General features: G+C 44.8%; 1 protein-coding gene across 1 annotated transcript in view; it reads left to right on the forward strand.

Moving 5' to 3' along the window:
* Positions 1–17,401, forward strand: part of LOC106576095 (forkhead box protein P2-like) — a 109,906-nt gene that overhangs the window by 55,230 nt on the left and 37,275 nt on the right. Inside the window, 1 exon segment of the mRNA XM_045699701.1 lies at positions 10,204–10,293. Within this exon segment, the coding sequence (XP_045555657.1) occupies positions 10,204–10,293 (90 nt within the window).

Genomic DNA, 17,401 nt, shown 5'->3' on the forward strand with positions numbered 1-17,401 from the left:
AGGCTTTTTCAAACAGACATACATGTCACTTAGCTCTGGCTTTACGGTCTGCCTTTCTCACTAGCGGGCTTTCGTTTGAAGCTCCCCTTATTGGTCCAGAGGCCTTAGCTGCAGACGTTCCCGTTCCATTTCCTCTCCTGTCATTCTGGCTCGGATGTCTTCATCACTTCATCAGCCATTCTGGGTGTCTCTCCCGTCTCCTCTCGTCTGGTCTCACCCCAGTTTAAGGGAGGACAAATGGAAGTAAGAGTTGAAGACCTACAGCAAAGTACCCCAGCCTTGCAGACCAGACAGACCCTCTAATGAAGCTGTTCTCTGTTCCCCATCCCCTGCAGCCTGCCAGTCCTCATCAAGGCCCTAACCACTGGTTATGTACCTGCACTGGGACAACTTAACTGGGGTTGAATTGATCAGTGATAGCAGTGGAAAGCTGCTTCGTTCTTTCAGCCTGATAAGGGAAGTCTATGAGCATATGCAGAACATGCTTTGTGGTATGCGTAGCAGCGCTTCATGCTCGAGTTGACACTAAGCTGATATTGGGTTTCACGCTTGAGTCTTTGTGCACGAGGCACCAATAAAAATGGGAAGATTTGATTGTTTCTGCATATGCATTTATCAGAAGTTTACATGATATATATACATTAGCTGAGTGACTTGGCCATGCGTGGGATTGTTTCGGTGATAGTGCTGCTTTATGCATTCACTTTCACCTGTTTGGACTTCATCATCCAATTCCCTATGAAAATGATCATCGTAATTTGCTCAAATGTCACATTTTTTACCCCAAACGAGGTATGGGCTTTTGTTAATGTCTTTAGAGTGCAGAAATATTGCTTATTTGGTACAAGTTTTTATCATCCACATTTCCACAGTTGATTACCTAAATTTCAGACTTCAACATAGCAGCATGTTTATCACTTCCTGTACGAACTTTAACTGTGTTATAGGTTCAATAACATCAATGATATACAATGTATGATCATCTGAACAATGTTGAGGATTGACACTCTTAGAGTATGAAATCACACCCCCTTCCGCTTGATCTATTTCTATGCAGTAGCTCCTTCCTTTGCTATAAATGATCTGTCATTTCTTTTTGATGTAGATTCAAGTCGGAGGTTTTTTTTAATAACCAGTGTAATTGTGCCGGCCTTGTGTGGAGTGCTGTGGAGGGAGTGATCGTGCTTTTGGCACATTTATCAAAGCCCCCAAAAAAATTGAAAATGCAAAAAGCCCCCCGCTTCTCACATGGACACACTAAGTGAGCGACACAGTGATACATTTTCTTGTTAGGAGAAATTACATCCACTAACTTGAGCTACTTCAGCATGAAATTGAAAAAGAAGCATTTCTCCTGAATTTCCATTCTTGATTCAATGAAAGATGTAGATTAGCCCTTTGGAAAGGGGAGGAAAAGAATGAAACTAAAGAAGTATGACTTTTTTCACGCTAGGAGGTTATTCTTATAAGCGTGTTATAGGATGCCGTTGAAAAATTGAAAAAGGGCTTTGTTTATGGAAGCAAGGGTATAGTCAGCCAGGTTGTGGTCTGAAACAAATATATTTCATGTTGTTTTTTCCACCACTGTGTGTGTGTGTGTGTTTGTGTGCGCTCATGTGTGTGTTTGTGTGTGACCATCTGTGACTGCTTGTGTCTATGCCTGCAGATGTGTTCACTGGTGTGTGTGTACATCTTTATCTATGGGGCTTGTGCTCATCTCACTTCCCACCTTAGTCATACACAACTCTCCTGTAGTCAGAGCGGTGCGGGGATAGCGCTTCCAGAGCCATAGCTCTGCCTCCTCTCTCCCTCCCAGCCATCCTCCACTTCTCAGCCTCCCTCCACCGCAGGCAGGCAGGCAGGCAGGCAGGCAGGCAGGCAAGACGCTGATTGATAGACGCGGCGTGTCAGAGAGGAGAAGATAACTGTATCTATCGCAGCTCACTTAAAGGTCAGACACACGGAGTAATTGGAATATTCACAAGACAACTGGATGAGATAGAGTGGTGGGGATGGTATGTGAAGAGAAGGAGGTGTTGAAAGCGTAACTCCATAAGCAGGGAAACAGTTGACGGAGATGCATTGACCCTCCACGGCTAGATGTAGTGGCCATTAACTTCAGTGATCTTTGGGGGAACCGGGCGTTCATTGAGATTGGGCCCCGGAGATCCATCACCCTGGCATCTTGGATGGGCTGGAGGCTCTTCCCATAGAGGCTAATGACAACACAGGACCCAGGTAATCGAACAGAAAGCAACCACTTTCTGGTCACCTAGGTGAAGGTGTGCTGAGAGAATCAGTACGGAGTGTTATCTTCTGAATTTTTTCCTTGTTCTTTGTGCCGCCATTGTTTGGTAGTGTCAGGAAAGCTAGATTAATAAAGTTTAGGACTGCTTCATTCCTCCTTGCACTGCCAATTGAATTGGCTACAAACATGAGAAACAGCCTAGCCCAATACAACTGCTGTGTGCGCTCTCTATTCCAGCCCATGCAAAATACTAGCCTAGCTCCACACTCAGCCCAATGGCTATTGGGTTAGCCATGCAGTCATTAAGGTTTTCATTTACAACTAAGGTCAGAGTGGCATTTAATCGACCCCGGAGGTAAGACTTACCACACAACCTGAGCCTCTGCCAGGGCCAGACGCACTCTATTGACCTGCAGCATGAGAGCCTCCGAGGGGGTGTGACCAACTGGCTACAGCAAAGCACACTGGAGCTGATTAGCTCAGTTATCTAAAAGCTCAATTTCTGTGGAAGGGAAGAGACAAGGCCTCAATCTACCTAAGATGCTGTTGTCCTTCATAGACAGTATGTGATTCCTGGTTAAGTCCACTTTGGTCCATAAGCACTAGTGGTGTATCAATGTGATTTGGTAATGATGGGTGTTAAATGGGTGAGATTAAACACACAATCAAGCTCAAGGATAGTTAGTTCATAACACATTCAGATATGGGGCCAGGCCGGTTTTTGGCAGTGCTTGGATGTGGTGAAGCTTTACTCTCATATTGCATATTTTCATTTCAATAGGATTTTGTTAACAGTCCTTTTATGACTCAAGGTTTTTGGCAGTGTAGTGTGTGTGTGTGTGTGTGTGTGTGTGTGTGTGTGTGTGTGTGTGTGTGTGTGTGTGTGTGTGTGTGTGTGTGTGTGTGTGTGTGTGCCTGCGTGCCTGCGTGCGTGCGTATCATTTTAGGCATGTGTATTGGTATTGACATCCTGCACAAACACATGATCTTCTGTCGATGCCGTTGAAAGGTTCCCTGCTCTCCTGTGCCGTAGTCAGAAAGCTCATAGCCTCCGGCCATCCACTTTGTTGTGTGAGCCTCTTAGTAACTGAAGACAGACACAAACAGAACACTGATGGTGGAAAACAACTTCATTCTGCCGTCCCCTAGCTCCCGGAAACACATACGTTTTAGCTCCAATCCATTGCCCTCCAAGCTCAGTTTTCCAGAGTGCTTTTCTTTTTCCACTGGTTGGCCCTGCTCTAAATGAACTGTAGATGCTTTTAATGCAACATTTAATAGTAGGTATTCTTCCAACTGTGTGACGTTCAGCCGTCTGGAACTGTGAAAAAGGAGATGGATCATAATCACTTGAAAGGGGAATCAAGCGAATCAAGTGTGTGCCTGGACCGTTAAGGAGTGGTGGGGTGCAGGCAAACACACAGGCATGCACATGCACACACACACCCCAACACATATACTGTATACACACACACACACACACACACACACACACACACTAGGCACGCACACACGTACACTCACACATACACTCTCTCCCCACACACCTCCCTCAGGTGTAAGTGAAAGGCAGTCTCTTCTCTTTTTCATAGTAGATTGTGGTAGCGTTCAGTTGTTGGACTGTAAAGGACTTCCCTAAGACGAGCAGATAAAAGAACTGCGAATGGTCCGTGAGTCACCTTATCTAAACCCAGTGATATACTGCAGTTGAAAGTGAAGGCTTTACTAAAGCCACCAGAAGAGAAGCGGGATAAATAGAATTTCAGAAGGGAAGAAACAGGGAATAGATGCATCGAGACAATGTCAGGTGGTTTGTAGGTGTTTTTCTAACTTGTTCCCAGCGGTGTATTTTATGTGGTGTATAAGTTCACCTCACAGGTTGCTGGCAAGCTGTAAACTATTATGCTCGCTCCATAGACAAGATTTCCTTGTATTTGCACGGAATATCCATGACAGTATCTGCAGGAGGTGGGAAGTGTATGAATGTTTGTGTTTGCAGTGAACGATGGCAGGCTCGCTCTGTTTGGTGTGTTATTGCTGGCACTGTTTCTCTCTCCTCCAGGGCGGATAGACAGAATAGAGCTCTCTCTCTCTCTCTCTCTCTCTCTCTCTCTCTCTCTCTCTCTCTCTCTCTCCTCTCCACTGATGGGCTGAGCAGACCCATGTTTTGTCTCTCTCCCGAGCTGGAAAAATAAGTGTGAGGTTACACAATGGAGCAGGATTCCATATTTTCTCCCCCCTTTCCCCTATAAGTGCACAGCTTCCTGGGGTAGCAATGCCTGAATTCGTCTTACAATTCACTGGGGAGGGCTGAGCTATGCCGGCTCTGTTTACAGTGGCAGAAAGTTAATATAAATTTTCATCAGAGGGAGAAGTTTACACATATGATTCTATTTGTCCTTCGTTATTAGCACCTGAGTCTGGGGCTGGGGAAGCATAATTGTCTACAGGCGCAGGCCAAATAGATGCAAGGGGAAGGCAAATAAGCACACCCTGAAATAATTTCCATTGTTTGTGTGTTACAATCCCTTGCCCTGGGATTCTTAATCTAGAGGATCAATAAACACAGAGAGAAATGGAGGAGAGAGAAAGAAGGGAAGAAAGAAATTGATTGTGAGATTGATGTGTGTAAAATGAAAGGAATTCTTAGAGCGAGAATCACTGAGTAAGAGAGAGGGCGGCTGAAGATAGAGAGGGAGAGGAAGAAACAGACGTAGAAAGAGAGTGTGGAACGGACATAGAGAGAGAGACTTTAGTTGTGTTGGTAGTGAGTCGTGGCCCCAGACGGAGGAAGCAGAGCAGACCAGAGCAGCACACAGAAGCCCATTGTTCTGCTGGTTAGCTCTCCTCTCTGTCCTGTGGCTGAAGCAGATTCTCAACGGACTGCTCCCTCTCTCCCTCGCTCCCTCCACCTTTGCAGACTCTGTTGATTTATTGAGTCATACATAAAAATGCTCATTACTCCCACATCCTCTCCCTCTCCTCTACTGCTCAGGAGTGTGTGTGTGTGGGGGGGGGGTCCCGGTGTGTCCCTATATCATCAACAACCATAGAAAAACACTAACCTCTGATTCCACAGCTATTTTTTCCCAGTATGAGATAATGGCATGATTTATCTGTGCGAACTCTCTCTCCCCCTCCCTCCGATGCTGATTCACCAACTCACTGACTTTTGTTTACCTCTTGTTTGTTGGGCCTTAGTCGAGCTCTCCGCTCCATGGTTCTGTGTACTCCGACCCTGCTACAATTTGTTTCTGTAACTCCAGTCTAACGGTGTCGTTATTTTCCAGTAATGGTTTATTTTCTGAGGAGCCAGTCAAGCAGAGTGCAGGCGGATCCCACTGTATTGTGTTGGGATGGCTTTGTGGAGCTGGGGGTGATAAGGGAAACACTGCCAGGTATTGTTGAAGCCACTGGTGCATTACTGTTCTGGATGACCTTTTATGAAAGGGATACGAATCTTTCTACTCCTGCTAGTAAGTCACTTCAGTTAGGGGAATCAATATGAGGATACACCAGACAACCAGACAGATGCTTTGGTCCTGTGTCAGACTAATTGGACGATTTTGGGGTACAGAATACACCACACACTTTGTATGCAGATGTCATTCATGCATTTTTTTACTGTTTGATCCAGTGAAAGACTTCAACAAGATTCCAATTCCATCGCTCCCAACGATCCCAGGTCACACTTTGCTTGTTTTCATGAAAGTCCGTCCACTTCTGCATTCATGAACTGTGTAGAATGTTTTATCCCTCTCTTCATGCCACCAGCCCCTCCAAGGAAGCCTCTGTTCTATCCTGAATCCACTTACATAACGCAATGTGGTGTCAGTACGTTGCTGTGTAGTGCCAGGTCCTCCTATGCTATCTCCTGCAGCCGTACCGCCTGCAGGCCACAGTCCAATCAGCCCCTGTTTGTTTGTTCAGCTTAAACTGTTTGTGCCTTGTTTTCCATGGCATGCGACTCCCCTCTCTCCCCTGGCTTGATAAAGTGTTGCACTCGTCTTTTTTTCTCCTCCTCCTCGGTCTGTTTTCTCCGGGGCGGGTTGTGTTGTGTTTCCCGGTAGCAGTGAAGGGAGGGTAAGTGGAGATAAGCCCAGTGTCTGGTCTCTAGTTGGACAAGTCTGCCATGTCAACAGGCCCGGAGATGTTCTGGATGACAGAGTCTTGTTGAACAGCAGCCCTCTGCTCCGCACAGAGGCTGGGGCCTACTGCTAAAACACACACACACAGACACACACACACACACACACACACACACACACACACACACACACACACACACACACACACACACACACACACACACACACACACACACACACACACACACACACACACTAAGGAAGTAGCATCATATAAGTACCCTACACTCTTTAATGACTAGAACTTCCACCACCTGTGCAGTTCAGGAAGTGACATACCCAATCCAAACACTATGTCACGGTTCCTTTCGATATACCATAATTCTGATTTCAGGGCTTATTTCATACTGTCACTAGAAAACGTATTGGAACGAGTGGCATTCCTTCAGATGACTTATTTCTCCCTGGCCATAACCCAACACTCAGCCACCATAAGCAATCTGTGGATTTGTAATGGTGTGGCCAGTCACGGCGAGCCGCTAATGTATTTCATGCTTGTTTAAGATGTTGGAATGCCCAGCTCACAAAGGTGCATTGTGATGTGTTCCTTATTACCTCTCTGCATTAAGTCTAAACACAGGCTGTGGACTGAAGGGGGGGGGGGGGAGAGTATGGCTGACATATGTTTCTTTAGTCTGTCTCTCTCCTCTTTGCAGTGATCTCTGCACGCCTATTCATGTAGCAGGGGGGAGTGCCTGTGTAAACATTCTAGTTTCTCCCTCCGTTTCGCATAATAGTTGCCTGAATTCATTTCTCCTGACCTGGCTATCTGAAACCAATTACACCACATCCATTTGGGCTGAATCTTATTCTCCTAAGGATCCCTGAGTCCACAGTCGGTGGAGCCGTGGCCTTTTGTGTGTGTGTGTGCGTGTGCGTGTGTGTGTGTGTGTCTTTGTGTTTATTTTTTTTGTCTTCTATCCTCGGCGATGGATATCAACATCAAATATGCCGTTCTGAGTGCCTGGTTATTTATGTTAAAGCCAGAGCTCTTTCGCAGGCCCCTTTACAGCCGTCTCAAGAATGCGCGACATTGTTCTGTTTATACAGTGTGTGCATTAACAGACAGGAGGTGTCATTTTCCCTGCATAGCAACCCAGGTTAAATAGGCGGACTGCTCTGTATGTTTTGTCTGCGCACCGAGCGGCTCTTCAGCAAAAACTTTTGATGACTTTTCTTGACATGCCTCTGCTTTGTATAGTCAGGCGGAGAAGAGAGGGGGAGAGAGCTCTGTGTGTGTGGAGTTAGGCCAAGTCTATAATCGACGCTGAAAATGGATGGCTGCTTTCCCCAGTAATGACTGAATATTCAGAAATACTGACAGAAAGGGAAACGTAACCTCGGCTACACCGATGACGTTTCTGTCGGTTTAAGGCGTCACAAACTCGAGCGAGGCTGTGTTGATACGGAGTGCGTGGAAAAAGTACAATTCTAGATTGTGACCAGAGTTCACCTCTAATAAGCTTGAATAGACCGAAGCTGTACACTCCCAGTCGCATCGCTGTCAGGGCCGATATCGGACACACCGTTAAAATGTCTCATTCCCTGTCCTGTTCTCCTCCTCTTTACTTCTGACCCTTGTGTTGTATTGAGTGACTTTCTTGTCTTTGTTTTCTACAGTTCAACAGAAAACAGTCAGTATTGATTCCAAGGACAGAGAAACATTTCCTCCTGCTGTAAATTGTTGTGTTGCATCCATCAGCCATTTATTAAGCCTTCCTAGCCTGCCTGATTCACACTACAGGGGCAAACCCAACCCAAGCCACTCGGTATGGTTCTGTTTGGCACGGTATTGTGAATCAGGCATCAGTGCTGGACTTGAGTGGGTTTCGGAAAGTAGCCCAATTCACTGTCAAAATTAGATTCATTGGGGCCACATTTTAATACTGCACTGATTTTTTGGAAGTCTCGATGCCGGGAAAGTTGTTTTGTTTTCACATTTGCTCCGTCACACAAACACAAACATAATTTCAAATCTGAACTCCATTTTGTAATTTCTCCTCATTCTGAAAGCCCAAACAAAGCGTAGAAAGACTGACAGACGGTATCAGATTTTGTACTGCCAGCCCTGGTAGATGTTGGTGATTTTTTTTCTCCCTCCCCTTCTGTCTCTGAGTGTCTTGTGAAGTTTAAGGCCATGGCTCACCTCACTGGTGGGTTTCAGCTGAGACTGAGACTGAATCTGAGACTCGTCTTTCTGAGGTAGACAGATCAATGCAAGTTAGAACCCAGCGCCACTGCATTGTGTTTGTTTACTTTAGTTCAGAAACGTCTGGCTCCTGTGAGCCTCCAGCAGACAGACTGTGGCAGCCCCAGCCCTCCCCAGCCCCCAGTCCCAGCCCCCTTGCTCTGTCTTTTCATAATTGATCAGGGGGGTGGCTGCTGTCCCAGAGGGTTAAGACGTGGCAACCCTCTCTCCCTCTCTCTATCTCCCTCCATCTCACTCTTGTCCCTCTCTCTCTCTCCCTCTCTCTCTCTCTCGCTCTCTCCCTCTCTCGTCTCCCTCTCTCCCTCTCTCTTCTTCCCCCTGTTTGCTCAGCATCTCAATGTACTAGTTCAAACATTGTTCACACCAGCTGGCAGTGCAGTGCCATATGCACATCCTGTCAAAGCAGCTGTTGTCATGGATACTGGCAAGCACCAGGAAAATAAAATAAGGCCCCATGATTCTCAGGGAGGAAGAAGTGTCACTCTCCGTCTGAAGGAGAGGTGTTTTTTTCCCCTTATTCCTCTTATCCTTCTCCTTCACTCGAAAATAAACACCTGTGAAAGTGTTGTGTTGTTTTTGTGTTTTTAACTGGGTGCTTCTGGTTTTTGTTTTTCTACAGTATGCTGCTGCCAGCTGCTCTGAATGGTCTTTCTGACATATTGACTTTCATCAGTTGTAGCCTTGAAGCAGAGGAGTAGGTAGCCATTGTACCTATGAGTTTTGTACTTGTCAGACACAGAGTACATTGCATGGGCTTCGGCTTCATCTTCTCATCTCACCCTGAACGCGTCTGGGAAATCAAGCCTGTCTCTATATCTATCAGTCGTGTCTAGATGTTGATGATAGATGTTTAACATTTTATCATTCTTTCTGCCATATGTAAACAGCATGTTAGCCAATTTCATCTGACAGGGAGAGGGCTTTTTTCCCTCTCTCTCTCTCTCGCTCTCTCTCTCTCTCTCTCTCTCTCTCTCTCTCTCTCTCTCTCCCTTCATGTGCATAAGCAGCGTTAATGCATAGTGTTAAACCTGGCTTCCTAGTTAATTCACTCCAAAGGTAATCTGATGTTGATTTTGTCAACTTTAATTACGGGTTGTAGGAACACTCCACATCGCCTGCCTCTACTTCAAATTGATATTATGAATATGCAAATAGCCTAGTAATTTGCAGAGAAGTGGGTATTTCAGTTGAGCACACACTAGACAGGTCAATTCTACTGACGCCTTGCTTTTTTTTCTCCAACCTTCCTCTTCAAGGGTGCTTTAGACAAACTGTATTTATCCTTGATCATGGCTCTGTGTGAATTAGCACAAAAATGGATCTCTGGCGTATTATAAGCCATGTCAGAGAGTGTCGCCGAAAATATTGGATAATATTTCTTGACAGATTTCGGCTAGTTTAATAGCTTTTCTTAATATTTTCAATGTTCTGCTTGGTTGTCATCCCAAAGAAATCTATTGTTTAGCTTTTTTCTCTTTGTCTCTCTCTTCTGTCCCCCCCTCTCTCTCTACTCCCTCTCTATCTCTCCCTGCTCTCTCTCTCTCTCTCCCCCTGTTCTCTCTCTCTCTCTATCCGTGTTCTCTTCTCTCTCTCTCCAGGCCCTACAAGCAGCGAGACAATTACTCTTACAACAGCCAGGCAGTGGCCTGAAATCTCCAAAGAACAACGACAAACAGCGTCCACTGCAGGTGAGCAGCATGGTCACTAATCTCTCAAATCCATCCATAATACATGCTGTCTCAGAAAGAAGATATCTTCTGCTCCACAAGTGTGTTTGATTTGGCAATGCAATTCTGGAACCTGTCATTGGAATTCGCAAACCTGAGACAACCTGTCCTCAAAGCAAAGCAAGCTGTTTTATACACAAAGAAACAAATCGACCTTTGCCTGCCTCTGTTTTTCCAACTTTCGATGGTCAAGTCTCCACACATGGTCTTATGTCCTATCTTTCATCAGATGTTACAGAATTAGGGTCGGGGTTAAAGACGAGAAGGTATTATGAGGTATACTTTCTTTATGTCAAGATAAAGGTTATTGTATGGAATGAAACACAACGATATCTGCAAGTCAAAGAAGTAGGAAGTGAAACATCAATGATCTCAACACTTTTCTCCAATTGAACCATAGTATTGCAACGCCACCAGATCCAGAGGTGACTTATTTGCACAACACGTCAGATTTAATACAGGGGTTGTTAAAGGCAGCTCATTTGCCTTATTGATTCATAGCTACTGTCTATTTCTGTTTGTCAGTAATTTGGATAAAAGGTCACAGTCATACTGCATCATCTGCTCTTTTCTTCCTTCACTCCTCCTCCCATTCCCTCATTTATTCCTGTTGATTCCTTTTCTCCATCCACAGTCACACAGGATCTGTCATTCTGCTCATTTAGTCAATAATAAGACAGTTATTTTCTTTGCTAGCTTCACAATTATGTAAGCCCCTTGATATCTGCGACTGCTTCTCAAGCTTTCGGGGTTTTTTTTTTTGGGAGGGGGGTAAAATTGAAGTGTGAGAGTGTGTGCCCTCCACTCAGCTAATAAGTGCTATCAAGGAGCACTGGTTTACCTCATTACTACCCCTGTGCATTTAATGAGAGATGGGGGGGGAAATTGGTGTTAACCTCATCGTTAATATTTTTCGCAGTGTCTAACAATGGCGACACCTTCAATTGGAGTCACACCCCTGTGTACCTCATTACACGGTGGCGAAAATATAAGGTTCAAGCAATGTGCCGCCCTTCGTCACACTTTCTCTTTCATTTAAATCATTCAAATCGAGAAAATGTGTCTGTGTCGAGAAGTGTTAATATTATCAGGCATATTCATTCATGGATCATTTTTCTTTTGTGTTTCGTGCAAAGAAATTAGCATTACTGGGAGTTTGAAGATATTCATTGTTTATCATACATTCTCTATTTCTATACAGTATTGTTAGGTCCATAGCATTTCACTAGTTGGGTGTACTGCATACAGAAAATAATGGGTTTCACAACCCAGTGAGTGATCTGCAAATTGCTGTACTTGTGCAATACTTGTGAGGAGTGGGCAATAGTATTGGATGGGGGTAAGTCTCTGTGATAGCACTAACAGCTGGTCTATGACTGATCCACGGGCTCTAATAACAGCAGAGAATGGTAAATATTGAATATTTACATTTGCTTACTCCCATCCTCCTCATGTTAGCGATATGAATCAATATGAATCGGGGGCCGTGTGAGCAGCGTGTAGTGACTCTAGTTAATCCAGCTGTTGATCCGTCCTTTATTGATGTCTTCACCTCTTTGTTTTAATGTCCAGACTGAAAGTCTTTGTAGAGAGGTAGTAGCACAGCCCATGGTGTTCAGGTGTATATCAACTCAACGCCACTAGGTTGCTTTGGTTTTGTCACTTTAGCTGTATGATTTTATTTCTGAATCCACCATTTTGACTTGTCTTTCTATTGTTAATATTTTATATTTTATCATTTAAAACGCACACACACTCAATAATGTAACTATTCAGGGCCCACATCGCCCAAGAGATTCGTAATGACACTGTCAAATGTTCATATGGAACACTTTTATGGAACGGTATCGCCTATCTTCCAGTTGAGTTTACCCAACAATCTTTATTTACCTGGATTACAAGGCCGGAAAAGCTCCAGAACTCCCACGCTTCAATAGTACCTGTCTTGATTGAGTCACTAGCAAAACTAACTGCATGTGTTCCTCTGCAGGTATCAGAGAAATTGATCCCCTTGTCTTATTAAAGCAGCTAGAAACATGGAATGGATTAATATTAGTGTGACAGGCCTGCTTACTGCTTATACGCTTCTAAGTCACTGATAAATCCCGGCATTTTCCGGTATTTAAGAGCAGGGAAGACGATACACTGTAGATTATTTAGTACACAAGCATATAAACGCATCAGCTTGCAATTTTAATTACTTGTATTCGCGGCTAAAGGCTCTCGCCTGACTAATTCTATCCGGAGGTTCATCGCGGTGTTGACGCGGCGGCACAAGCTGCTTTTCCACATTTGCGTAATGTGACAGGTCTATCATTACCCAGTAAGCCCATGGGAGCGCTCAATAAACACCTATTTCTCCCAGTAAATCCCCTCGCCTTCGCCATGCTGCTTACAAGGATTTCCCAAGGCACACAACACCCTCTCGTCTCTTTTCTACTGCTCTACTCTCCCTCTCACTGTGGCAATATCTATCTCCCCGAACGCATTTATACACTGACATTTAGAATACAATTAAAGAGACGGGCAAGATGACGAATAGGGAAGGGAGGATTACCGAGGCCTTTGCAATCTGACAATTGTTCTCCCGAACCAAGTCAACATCTCAAGTTGTCAGACGCCGTCAATGAGGCCCTTGTTAGTTTGTTTGTTTTCTATTGTCTGAGGCTGATTCCCTCCTGCCTTGATGTGGGCTAGGCCCTTGCTGCCTTAGCAATTCACCTGTGATGTATGTGCATATAACACACTGGGTACACCACAAAGCCTGGCACGGTGACACATGTATAGCGTGTGCGTTGAATAACGATGGCGCCGCGCCGTGTGGGAGGCACGTTAGGTGTTCGGGGAAGGTTTGAGTAAACAGCTGTATCTGGACTGGATCAGTGTGTACGTGTCGGTGAGCGAGGGGCTGCCATGGCGATAGGGTATGTCTCGTTGATGACAGCGTTGTATACAGCATAAAAGAAGGTGGGTGTGATCCGCTGACCTCCTCTGAAGACCGTTGGAAAGGGTTGCCCAAGCCCAACACACACACATACACACGCAGTGCGAGAGGGGCATTAACGAGGTGATCGCACAACGCTGTAGATGAACAAAGGAGGTCTTCACTCTGTGTGTCAAAGACACCCCGTGGAGGAGTAGCTAGCTAGACCCTCCATGCCTCTTCACATTATGCAACCCAGACAAAAGATCCGTGCCATAGGTTAATATTGGATTTGCCCCTCAGCTCTATTAGCATAGAAGACATAGCAGACTCCCCAGCCCCTCCTCGTTGACTTTCCCTGACTCTCTAGTAGCTAATGGTTAACCATCAGCCATGCAAAACCTGAGCCGTGACAGGTGTTTAGAAAGCACTTTCTCTTTTATACAACGTTTTTAAGGAGTGCGTCAACCAAGACTATATCATGTTTTTAAGGAGTGCGTCAACCAAGACTATATCATGTTTTTAAGGAGTGCGTCAACCAAGACTATATCATGTTTTTAAGGAGTGCGTCAACCAAGACTATATCATGTTTTTAAGGAGTGCGTCAACCAAGACTATATCATGTTTTTAAGGCAGTTTAACAGTAATGACACCAAGTACCATGCCACCAAATTCACCTTGAATGAATATACAGTACAGTGGTTGAACTCTGAACCGTGTAAAATGACTGACTGTTCCAGGTTGGCTGTTGGTTGGTTTATGGATGAGAGGAGCTGTATTATAAATATCATGTTGGTTCTTGCCTTTCTTAGTGGTTTAGTGACTCCAGATCTGCCTCCCTATCAGACTGTGGGCACTGGGCCATCCTGAAGGTGTCACTGCTTTAAAGGTCGCCGCCATACATCTCATCACAGTAAAATATCCCTACGCCACTTTCCTTAACATTCATCTGACTATAGTCCCCCATCTGGAACGCAGAACTCTGAGAAAAGGCTACAGATATAAGGGCTAAGGACGTAGGCTAAGGATGGAGGATGGTATTCCACATTTACATGTATTAATATCTGCTCTGCATTCCCCCTGGTAGTGGTAGGATCTCAAAATAGGAGAGAAAAAATGATCACAGCAGAAAAACATTTTGTTATTATTCATGAAGAAACCTTCTGTTGACTTTTGGAGAAGGAGGAGAAAAAAAAGTGTCAGCACATTTTCGCTCGAACACCCTCGGTGACTGCATGCTTTTGTAACAAGAAAACAATATTTTATTCTCTTTTTTCCCCCCCATCTGTGTTAGTTACACAAACCTACAGGACAAGACTGCTAAATTCTGAGGACAGAGGAGGTTCATCATTGTGATGCAAAAGAAGTTGAAATATAACCCCAAGGCAAGCGGCAGCGTAGAAAAACATGAAGAAAGTGCTACATCCCCCAGACCTTTGATGTAGCAGCAACACATTTACCTTCTGACAGAAGATGCATGGAAGCAATAAGCGAGTTATACCCAGACCCTTACACATGCGATCTGATTATTCTGGCCCGGGTGTTAATTGGATACTAACTCGCAGATCTGGCATGAGTAGCAGACCAGGTGTTGGGAAGCCTTTCCAAGTGATGAACTATAATTCACTGAGCTCCTTGAAGCACTTGTAATTTAGCGCGTGTCATTTGATGAAGCGACTGATCCAGCGGTCTCTGTAGTACCTGGAACATCACAAGGCAGACTGGCTGTTCCCTCCAAGAGTACCAGCTACTATGGCACACACCAAGATACCTGCTAGGAGACCCGTTCGGAAATATCAACTGGGAAAGACAGTACGGAGAGCTATTGTGATAATACAGTGTGTCTGCTCCTCTCCACTAGCCACTGGAGGTTATAAACACTATTACAGACACTGTTGTAGTGACATAGTACTGTTACACAGTACATGTCCTCAGCTTTATAAATGAAAAGGGTATCAGGATTATCTACCCAGAGATAGATATGTTTTGAAGGACTACTGCATCTACCATAACCCACATCTGTTTTATTAGAGGACTTCATGCAATTGGTGTCTTTATGTTTTGATAGATTGCATGTCGCATACTGTGCTGATTTGGGAGAAAGAAAATTAGCTCTGGTCCTGACAATCTGGAGTATTGATCTCCTAATCCGAAGTGTGTGTGAGTGTGTGTGTGTGTGTGTGTGTGTGTGTGTGTGTGTGTGTGTGTGTGTGTGTGTGTGTGTGTGTGTGTGTGTGTGTGTGTGTGTGTGTGTGTGTGTGTGTGTGTGTGTGTGTGTGTGTGTGTGTGTGTGTGTGTGCATTACATTATGTATTACACTTTGCCCACTTCTCTGAGAAGTTCTGAAAAGTAAGCAAAGCTTGCAGGGAGGGAAGGAGGCCTAGTAGGAAGCCTTGGTGGTCTGGCCATGAAGTAGCCCCCTATCAATAAGAGCCTGGCCACCATTGGCAGTAATTGGTTAGTAAATGAGCAGTGTCAGCTGAAAGGGACTGGAGGGGTCAGAAGTTCAGCAGCTCAGAGGGTCTGTAGTTTGGGGCCCTTGGCCCCTGGGGAGACCGGGATTGAGATGAATTAGAGGGGGACACTGGAGGAATTCCATCCTCTCTCTCTCTCTCTCTCTCTTTCCTCTCTCTATCCCTCACTCTTCTCTGGGATAAAATGGGTCTAACAACTTAATTAACACTGAAGCTTGTCTCTGCCAAGCAGCTCAAGTAATTACCACCTGACGCCCCTCCATTTCTCATTTTATTTTTCTAAACAGTATCTGTGGCTGCTCTGAGACCATTTAGCTAGTGCTGAAGAGGCCCTTACGTTATTCACTCCATTCACCATCCCATCACCGGCCCTGTTTATGCCTCAGTCCCACATCTAATCGGGAACTTCCCCCACTTATTACCGCTAAGTGAATTCTAGGGAAATTGAGAGAAATTCATGTCTTTTTTCACCCCTTAATTGTTTAAGTTTTAAGTCTGATACTGTGGGATATCTTTAGTGTGATTTGATTTGGTCATAAATCCATTGTTGTAGAGAGAAGCCAAAGTGGGTAGAATCGTTGAAGGTGCATTCATCTGCCCATTGGTCCGGTTCGATGCAGAGAACCACCGAACGGTGGTGTGGTTTTTAATCGCACAATTCTCAGTCAAATCAAATAAAATACGAGGCCTCTCACCGGAAATAAACCGCAACTGCTGCCTTGGCGTCTAGAGGTACCTGATCACTTCTCTCCGGAGAAGAAGTTGACCTTTTGCAGCCGTGAAGAGGCTTGTTCGTTCTCTGGCTCGGTGTGTGACGAGCGAGAGAGAGCACCTTAATGATGTGCTTGTTCTTGTGAGGGGCAGCCAATGTTTTCTCATCAGGATCCAATTTAAAGGTCCTTTGTTCTGCACTCAGACCTTGGAGCTAAGCAGCAAACCACACGGCCTCCAAAGTTCAAGTTGATAGCCATCGTCTTTCCTATATGCCTTCCTCTGCTTTCTTAAGGCAAAGGAAATAAACAAATAGGGAGCAAACAGAGAGCGCCCAAGACTGCTTTGATTGCCATGCTGTGTGTTTTGTTTAGAATCCTGTTAACCTACATACCAATGATATGATGTGTTACTTTTGAGGATTTGGAGTAGGACCATTTGGGAACAATTTACACATATAAAAGAATTAGAAACATCCATTTCATTTACCTTCCTCCCCGGTTACCATCCTCAACTGTAGCTAATTTTCAAATGATTTAAGAAATCCCATTAAGTTTTTGTTGTTGTTGTCATAACGTTGTTTGATATCATGGTGGTGGTCTGATCCTGTGCGTGAGAGGACCGTTCATTGTCTGCCCGTGTTTATGACGCGACGGTCCCTGTAAATGCTCATTAATTTTGTCCCTTCTTGGCAAAATCATTTCGAGGAGAAGCAATTCAGCCTCTGTTCCTTTCAATTCACTGCTCTTGTCAATCAAGCGGCCCGGGCTGCGGTATCCTGCGGTATCCTGCGGAATGGAGGTGTTATATTCCGGCAATTATCATGTCATATACTCTAAAATGTAAATGAACGTGTGTAAAATTAAATGTATGGGTTGTCAGTGAAGAATAAGAACCAGGAGAGCAATTACTTATCGTCTTTCATCTTGGAGGCTCTGATACGTCAAGCAGAAAAGCATTC

Source organism: Salmo salar, chromosome ssa17 (assembly GCF_905237065.1).
Source record: "Salmo salar chromosome ssa17, Ssal_v3.1, whole genome shotgun sequence".
In the NCBI taxonomy this organism is placed as follows: Eukaryota; Metazoa; Chordata; class Actinopteri; order Salmoniformes; family Salmonidae; genus Salmo; species Salmo salar.